This window comes from Pterocles gutturalis, unplaced genomic scaffold (assembly GCF_000699245.1).
Source record: "Pterocles gutturalis isolate BGI_N339 unplaced genomic scaffold, ASM69924v1 scaffold17753, whole genome shotgun sequence".
In the NCBI taxonomy this organism is placed as follows: Eukaryota; Metazoa; Chordata; class Aves; order Pterocliformes; family Pteroclidae; genus Pterocles; species Pterocles gutturalis.
Genome location: NW_010118471.1, coordinates 1,277 through 10,822, shown reverse-complemented (window position 1 = coordinate 10,822; position 9,546 = coordinate 1,277). Strand labels below are relative to the sequence as shown.

The following is a 9,546-nucleotide window of genomic DNA, read 5'->3' as shown; positions in this document are numbered from 1 at the left end:
TAAGCAGTTGAAACCAAAAGCCATTAAGACAGCTATTTGCATGGTAGCATTACAATTACCGTGCAAATTCTCCCCAGGGCAATTATCCAAACATGTAAAATAGCACAAAGTGCGCAATACTGCTCGAGAAGGACAACCTTATATCAGGCCAACCTCAGACTCCTTAGTGATGAGAACCTAGGCCTAGGAGCCACAGGGATTCTCAGAAAAGACCTATCATGGAACAGATATCTGAAAGATGCAGAAGATTTGAGAGGAAAAAACACTTAGAAAAAGACACACAGTAATAAGACACTAGTAGGTATAACAAGAGACTGGCTTATACAAAAGAAAACCCTGATACACTCCCCTTTCCTCCCCCCATAGTTAGGATGTGACCACCTGCACAAACAGGGCTGGTCCCTTCATGACTGATATAAACAAACAGTAGCCTCCTAAAAAATGCTGGTTCATATTACTATGAACTTAATAATGTCTACACAGAAAAAGGCATCACAAGATACTAACAGTGGATCTCGTTCTGAATGAAACAGCTTGGGTACCAGGTGTGGTGTATGTTTTATTTTACGGCATTATACTACTTTTGACATATATTAATTTGAATGTTTTCTTTCCTAACAGTTCATTATATCATACAGACATTCTCTTAAATTGTGCCAACTGCTTAAACTATTTTAATCATGCTGTTCAGAGACCAGATGAGTTAAATGGACTTCACTCACTGCTAATAATGTGAGCCAGGCTGAAAAAAGGTATTTCAGAAAGAAGAGGATTTGGGGCTAGGAACAGAGGGAAGAAGACAACACTTGATAAATTATGCTTATTGACACAGTCTTTGAAGGTAACTATCTGGTAGCCTTCTGCAGCAGGGGCATAATAGTTTGCCAGCTTATTAATGTATAAAAGATAAAAACTGGCTACTGATGCAAATGCAACTCTGGAACCCAGTAATCTTATAACATTAACATCACTGTTAGAGGTTATGCCCTCAGAGCTTGTCTATCAACGTAATGAAGGTAAGGTAGGCTTACTACCAGCAAACTTAAACCAAAGCCCACATTTTTGTATGTAGCACATCTTAACTAAACCATGCTAACTCCCAGAAAGATGCAATTTTATTAACTTTTAAAAAATTCATTATGAGTTTGTAAACCATGATGTTATACGAAGCTTCTTACTTAATATCACAAAATTTATCAAGGCATACTACCTCATTAAAAACTAAAATTAAATCTTCCTGATCTTCATTTATTGTACCCTTCTGTTTTTCCATCTACCACATGTTTTTTACATATGTTTGGTTTGGATTGCAATAAGCAAGAATCAAACCCATAAAAATTGCATAGGATCATATCTTACAATTCTAGTAAATACAAAATAAAAGATAATACTAATGCATGTAGTGGAGAATCAATAACAAAGTAAAACAGGATGAGAACATTAAAAAGGTGTCTTACTTGATAAGCAGTGTTATTAAAATCAAGTGAAGCACACTCTTCTATAATATTGAGACTGCCTGCCACAATCACTAAACACTGATTAACGTCTTAATTGATCAGATCTTTTAATTTAACAAACCTTTTTTTTTTCCATCTGTACTGTTATTATTTTATCTAGGGAAAGGTCAAGTAAGTTACTTGTATTTTATGGGGAATATAAAGAATTAAGACCAAATAATGTTTTAAAATGCTATCTAGGCATCTTCAAACATTTTCTTAGGACAAACTTAATTTAGGAAAGTAGCCTATCTAAGAACGGTTTGGTTTTGTTAGGCTTTTAGTTTGGTTTGGTTGTTTTTTTTTTTAAAAAAAAAACACCACAGAAGTTGTAATTATATTCTTTTTAGAAAGTCAATTCATACTATGGTTTATATATGCACAGAAAGAGTGAAGGGGCTGGAACCCGACTGTACTTCAATCATCTGATCAACATTAACAGAAATTGTTATTTCCAAGAGATCAGAACACGTATCTTGTGCCAGAGATACAAAGTTACAAGGGTGTCAAAAACCTAGCCGTTTCAGTTGAATATTATACTTCATTAGTCATGTGAAAGAGAAAAGAAATTCTGACTTTGAATTTGCAAGTGACAATTAGGGGAACAATTATATGAGAACACAAATTGAGTACAAACACTACAAAAGTCACACTGAAGTGAGAATGAAAATTCACAGAGACCTCTTTACATTCCCTTTCAAAGTAACATTGTCCGTTGTACACAATACACTTTCTAGAGTTACTACAATAACTTACTGATTCTTTAAACGAGACAAAAGTTTCATATAACATTTTATGAATAACTTTTTATTGCTACCAGAAAACTTAGAATACAGAATATCCTTGTTACTTTATCGTTCACATTTTTTATGGTCAGTCCTTTTGCAGAAATCAAGCAATACAAAGGGGTCTTGAAGTCCACATAAATATAATCTATTCCAACACATCATAGCTCCTTTACACTGTCAGAATGGCATTCAGCTGCCTTACTGTAAATAAAAGCATGAATCGGGTTTGTGTCTTACTGTTCAACGCTTTGAATTAATGCAAACTTTTTCATTTATTCAGTCTAGCCAGATCATGATGAACTGAAATCAGATGTCCAAGACTGATATCATAAGCAATGTATCTTGAAAATATTCATCATGAGATACAGAAATTCGTTAAAACACAAATCAGGCTCAAATTCTGCAAGCAGTTACACATAGTGCTATTGCTAGAAGCAGTCCAGGTGCAGCCAAAGGGATCAGTCCCAGTAGTAAAATTGCATCTGTACATATGGTACGTTCTTGCACAGTTATACCCTCAATTTTTCATGTTACCTGGCTAAATTGAATCAAGGTACAGTGGTTAGAGCACATATTCTACAACACTAAGGCACCTGATATTTAGCTATCAGGTGTTATTAAGTCTTTATTTTATTTTGTTTTCCAGAGTACAGAACAAGCCTATCATAAACAAGCATCTGAGTAGTTCAGCTGAAGGGGTGTATTCCAATTTAGACTGCTCTTATTTGGTGTGGCCATTAATCTAACATGGAAGAAATAAAACCCTTAGGAAATTCCTTAATTTTCTAAAGTCAAGAAACTACTCTCATTTTAAAGAGAAAAATACAAAGATCTCTTACATACTTTGTAAAGAAAATAAAAACATGGAGTAACAGAACCTGAGAAGCACCTCTGCACCTATATTTCTCATTTAAATTAAGTGTTCATATGCCTTCAGCACAATACACAAATGTACAAAACTTCCTCAGACACATTCATATTAGAAGCAAATAACGTGGAGACCTTACCTATCTTTTCTACGTTCTCCAATAGATACTGGGCTAATGGAAATCCTAGGTAATGTAGAAAGGGAGTTCTGAGACTGGCTGCTGGCAAAGGAAGATGTTTCCAAGTTAAGAGGTGACTGTGGAGGAGTTATCAAGCTGGGACTGCTACATTCAGAGTGTGACAAGGAGCCTATGGAAAATCAACATCTGAGTTTTAGTATCCTGCATCTGTCATAGTTTGGAGATCTACACAGATAGAAGGAAAGACACTACACACATCTGAGATAAAAATGAGGACGGGTGGTTCACTAGCACTCTATTAACCATGTAAGGAGCTTAGGGAGACCAGGTAACTAATTTTAGACAGTGCAAACTTACTGTCCTTGATGACTGTATGTCAAATCTGTCCGCTGTAAGTGTGCATAAAACTAGAGCCATTCTCAGCAAGGACAGCAGGTTACAGACAAGCTAGACCATATGTATGTCTGAAAACATTTAGCAATGCAAATTTAAAGAACAATAACAAAAAACAGGAAAGGTGAAGCAAAATAAAAATATAATATGTAGGTTTATTTTCAGATAAAATATTTATGTAGAGCTGTTTCCTTTGGGTACAAGATACATGAAACACCTGAAAACACCAACAAAACCCCATCATGAATCATACACAGAGACAGGAAAGCTCTACAATTTCAAACAAGCTTGACATGACTTTGTTTGTGTCACCTCCCTGGATGTACCCTCCCTGAGTAATTTACTGAACAAGTGCCCTAAGAGGAACATTGTTTGCTTCCTCTGAAAAAGCTACAAAAAACAGATCTCAAATTACTAATCACAAATGAAAGCTGTTTGTAAGAACTGTATTACCCCAGCTCAGAAAACTACTGCGTACAACCCATTAAGGCTAAAGAACATTTGAGCAATGATGGCAGCAAAGCCGTGCCGTTTACTGTCACCAAACTCTGAATTCTACAGCTCTCCATCACTCCAACTGGCATTTGTATCGTGTTTTAAGTATCCTCCACCAAGCAATTTTGAGTGAAGTACTAAAATATTTTCATGGCATTTCAAAATATAATTTACAATCAATAATATAATACAATGCAAAATAATCTATTTAAAGAATCAAAGAAATGTAGGTCATCTCACTGTTAAAACTTTTAAGATCTCATTCTAGAAGAAAACTACAACTGTAAAACATAACAGCAATGCTTAGTCTTACTTTTTTTGTGCACTTTTTCTTCGTGCCGTACCTTAGAGTCAGCTAACTGAAAAATCAACTTTCATTATAAAGTTTCTTATTTTACCTTTCTGTGGCAAAATGCAAATTTTTTGAGAAAAATTGAGAACTTGATTTAACAACTGCAAAGGCTTTGGACTGGCAATACTGAAAAGAGCACAACTGAAATTACTTATGAAATAATTCACCTCTGTCAGAGCCCACAATGGACCTTGGATATCTTGGTGTTAAAGGGATCTTAATTCGTTCTGTTCTGTATTGCAAGTTACTCGAAGAACCTATTTTTAAAACAAGAAAACATTACAGTGACAAAAGTAAAAGCAACTACATTAAACAAACAAAAAAAGTAGGTTCTGCTTCTTCAGGGAGCATTAAAATGGCCTCTGAATTTATGCAGAAGCCTTGATGATTGCCCTTGCATATATTGTGCATATCATGTTTCTAGTAAATTGCCTTGGTTACACAGTCAGTGTAAACAGAGTATGATGCAGGTATACAGTATATATGCACTCTTCCTTCTTGTATGAAAAATATTTTGAATATCTTTTCATCAAATGAAATTTAACCTGAAGTCTGAATGAGAATCTAACATTTCTGTTTACTGAGAATCTATGGGACTTTCCAAAAGGCATTTAAAATATTCAGATTACATTCTGCTTGGATGAATGCATAATTTTTGACCCTGGTTGCAAACTGTTACGACATTTTTTGCTGTGGTTACAAAGTTGCCATGCTCTACTCAGATGTAACTGCCAATCATTGATTAAACACAGGAATATATTCATGTACAAAAAAGTTACGACATAATTTAAAATTTTAAAAATTTTAAATTTAATTGTTAAAATGTCATTGCTACAAAGCATGCAGTTGCTTTCGTATTACTAGGATAGGCATAAACAATCTTACATGTCAATCATGTCAACCTAGGTGTAACTTATCTTCCAACAATAAAATTTACATCAGGTCATTAATCAGCCTTGATTTTTTTCTGGGGGCTCTCTCCCTTTCTCTTCCTCTCTCCACCTCACTGAATACCAAAAATACTTTGGCTAGGTCTCCCATCACTAACACACACACAGAGTATTTTAAAGAGACTGTAAAGAGTGAATTAAGCGCAGCTACTTCCAGGGAAAACCCTTCATGATAAAACCACAAAAAAAATGAAGCAAAGGAAGACAGGAACACACAAAGCCTTTAGGCTTTGCTAGCTATGATAATCTCATAAAGCCTGTACTTAAGGAATTTTCCATTTGTTCTGTTCTTTGTCTCCAATATATAGCAGTCACACAGGAAATAAATCAGAAAAACTAGTTACCAAGTCTTGCACTGGATGGTAATGAATTTGAGCCATGAGATGCTCTTGTATGTACATTTTCAGAGTAGTCATTGGAGTGTTTATGACTTAGGTCCAAACTGAGGCGACCTTGATGCTGGGAACTACATCAAAACAAAAGGAGAATAGGGCAACAGTTAGAACTGGGCAAAGCATCTCAGCAAATAGCAAACTGGACAACAAAAAATTGTGGTTATCCCTGAGTTACTCAGTAAAATGAATGCTCCTCTGCTTCCCACTTCCCAATTGTCCCAGTATTTTATTAACTGAAAGAAGTCAGAGAAAAGATATCCTGAAGTGCTATAAAAAAAGGGGAAGGCTTTATTTGCTTTGGCAAGGACAGGAAAAAACATTAGAAATTAGTTCATTCAAAAACATAAATTTCTTTGTCAATATCAGCCAGTGCAACCGAGAGAAATCTAATCCATCACTTACTGAATAGACACAAAAGCAACTGGCACATAACTTCTACACAATAATGGTTTTGAGAACCCTGGGTCAAAGTAACATGCAACAGCAGTGTGTTTCACTGTGCACTGTATAAAACAACTACCAGAAGCAACTTCGTCCTAATGAAAACAAAAATTTAAGGAAATAAAAACTTCAAAACACCTGGGATGCAGATGCTGATGGCATATTTGGCTGGCGACTGATGGACAATTGCTGGTGTGAACTCTATGGCTCCAGGCAGTATAGATTGGATTTCTCATGACAGCAGTTACTGCAGGGCATGGTGCTAAGCTTCTTGGTACTGTACCTGCTTAAGATGATAAAAACATGTTCTTACCAACATTATTAGCATATAAACTACAGATTTAAAATATATGTAAATATTTATATAATTATGTATTATAACATTTGCATACATGAACATGTATCTAGAAATAAAAATTATCAGCATACAAATACACGATTAAGCACCATGTGACACCTTTTAAGTAGTACATGAATATTTAAAATCTGGTTTATAATTTTGCAATGAGTCAGTAATAAAGTGAATTATATTACCAAAAATGAAGTAATTCACAGTACATCATTTTAGTATGCACCAGTAACTAAAAGATTTTCTCTATTTTAAAGTATTGATCTTTTCTATACAGCAACAAAAATTCTACATTTCTCTGTGACTAGTCATCTGACAGGAACACAAGTTTTTATTTGGTACTTGAACTGACTGCAGCTAAAATTATTCTTGTTCCTCTTTTGCTGCTACAAAGACCCTGACTTCTAGTGTGTCCTATGACTTTAAATCACAGTATTTCAATATCTATTGATAAAACTTATTACTCAAGTAATAAGTTTTTTTTTAAGTACACTCATCCTTAAGTACTCCACCAAAGTCTATCTTACCATTTTCCTCTTAGATTAGTTAGTAGCATAGAATACAATAGCAAAAACTTGTTCACATTTCAAGACAATACAATCATATTGTCAAATGTAGGTTTGACTTGATTGGGTTATTATGCAAAGGTATCATGATAAGATAAAGCTTTTAGTTAGCAATAATATGTTTTAATAATTTTTCTACTATCATTAAGAGAGAGAGAAAAGAGTAAAAGAAATCAAAGAAGAGTAAAAGCTTCTTTGATCTGAGCTGTTCTTGAACATGTCTTTACATTCTGAAACTTGATTGGGACAACAGGGTTTGAAGCCATCCATTTTTCCAGACACACATGTCATTACTGCCTTCACGGTCTCCAGTTAGAAGTAAGTCTTCCATAACTTCTGGAACACGCATGAGTTGGTGCTTTCCAAATAATTGGGGGTGAACTCATAAAAATCAGTACTGTCTTGATCTGAAAATCAAGTTTCATATGCAACCACTGAAGGTAGCTACACTAAAGGACTCAACAATCCATCTGACAAGTTTACTAAATGCTTCTCAACTAGTTCAAAGCAACTAGCATATGATACCCTAACTAGCTCCTGAAGCACTCCATTTAGTCAGTGCCAATTTAAAACCTGCAAACATGAACATCAATACCAACAACTGTTTGATCAACTGAGAGAGCATGCTAACTTTTCTGTTCTACCTGATTACACTGACTTCTGGGTGAGCTGCTTGCAAGGCCCTCTTCAGCAGCTTGGTATCTCAAACACACTGGCATGTAATATTTAATTTAGGTTAACATCAGAACCAGTCTGATGTTTCAACTTGCGACGATGATTCAACTTGAGATAGTCCAAGTATTTGACTTCCTATAGGCAGAACTTAATATGTTGTGCTTTCTTAACACTAGATCTTTTTCCTTCGAAGTATTTCAGAAGTTACGTAGCTAAAACTTGGGATGCCCCCATTTACTGTTTGCTTTCAAAAAAAGCAGAAATCTTACTTGTCTCCCTAATGGATACGTTATACCTTGTTCACCACTGATGTATTCAAAACTCCTCTGCACAGAAACTGATGAAACACAAATCTTTCAGCCAGGAGTTGCTCCATTTCCTTAATGGTTCTTAAACAGGTTTCACTTCTTTACAGTCCAAAAGCTGAGCAGACCACATTCAGATCACAACAGACCATGGAAATATGTTTCCTGAGTCATGTTTGTTCTGCACTTATCATGACTAACCCCCAATATTGTCCAATACGGACAAATTCCTTGGGCCATTCCTAGAAAGTACCTATGAGTTCTGTCACTCACCAGCTGACACGCCACCAGCATATAAGGCAGCTGGCACAAAGCCGTCACTGTGCCTAGCAGACCGTTTTGGTGAATATGGTGCCCATTCCTGTAGCTCTGGAGACAGATGCTCCTCGCTAGCTGGAGCATACTTCTGCACCTACAAAAATACAAGACATTTGATTACGGAAAGTTAGAGATTCAGAAGAAAAAAATAAAATAGCTAAACATTGTAGGCAGTAAGCAACTTCAACCTTTCTTCCAGAATGTGCTCACCATCACAGTCTTTGTTACACCTTTATCTCTCAATGATGCTGTTCACCTACCTCTACCCCTTCTTCCTCCATCCTGCTCCTCTGTAATCTTTTCAGGCCAGTGTTTGCAACCTAACTGATATGCTTTCCTTCATAATAAAACACCCAGAATTTACTTTTCTCCTTTAAAAACCTGATTTCACAGGACATTTCAACTGTTGTTTCAGCCACTATTGCAATTGTTTCCTGAAGAAGACCTGGCTAACAAGACAGAAAGGGTTTTCCTCTAAGCCTGTATTTTCAGATATGTGTGGAGCAACCTGTCTTCAGTTCAGGTTTTGGAACCATCACAGCTTCTGTTATAATAACAAGTAGATACTGGTGAGTTAAGAAACACGAGAACAGCTCAGATACTGACAGTGATGCTAAAGAGCTGCAAGTTCAGGGTTCAGCATGCAGAGTTCACACATTTGAAATGTACAACACAAAACATGAGACTGAAGTACATAAGAAGTAAAAAATAATCACTGAAAAGGTACTTACAGTTTTTTATGACAGCAGTATTTTAACTGAGTTACTGAGAGCACAAAGACTAAAATGCAGAGGTACCTTCTTAGAACCAATACTTGATCACTACAATGGGTGTATTGGTAATTGTACCACCTACTACTTAGGGATGAAAGTTCTTCTAAATTTATTAACATATCAAAGTATACAAACTTAACTGTGTATATATACAACTAAGAAAATTGATAACACCCAATATGGCTACAAATTCAACTACACTGCATGTTCTATATACATATTTTTGATATTATAAACACTACT

The 9,546-nt window shown here is 35.5% G+C and overlaps 1 protein-coding gene across 1 annotated transcript in view; it reads right to left on the bottom strand.

The window, feature by feature from the left end:
* The window catches only part of LOC104463761 (disks large homolog 5-like), a 21,963-nt gene extending 13,152 nt beyond the window's left edge, over positions 1-8,811 (bottom strand). Inside the window, exons 1-6 of the mRNA XM_010076217.1 lie at positions 8,791-8,811; positions 8,486-8,624; positions 6,456-6,600; positions 5,826-5,947; positions 4,699-4,788; positions 3,292-3,460 (exon numbers count right to left, since the gene is read on the bottom strand). Of these exons, the coding sequence (XP_010074519.1) occupies positions 3,292-3,460; positions 4,699-4,788; positions 5,826-5,947; positions 6,456-6,600; positions 8,486-8,624; positions 8,791-8,811 (686 nt within the window). The remainder of the gene's footprint in view (positions 1-3,291; positions 3,461-4,698; positions 4,789-5,825; positions 5,948-6,455; positions 6,601-8,485; positions 8,625-8,790) is intronic.
* Positions 8,812-9,546: the final 735 nt, after the last annotated feature.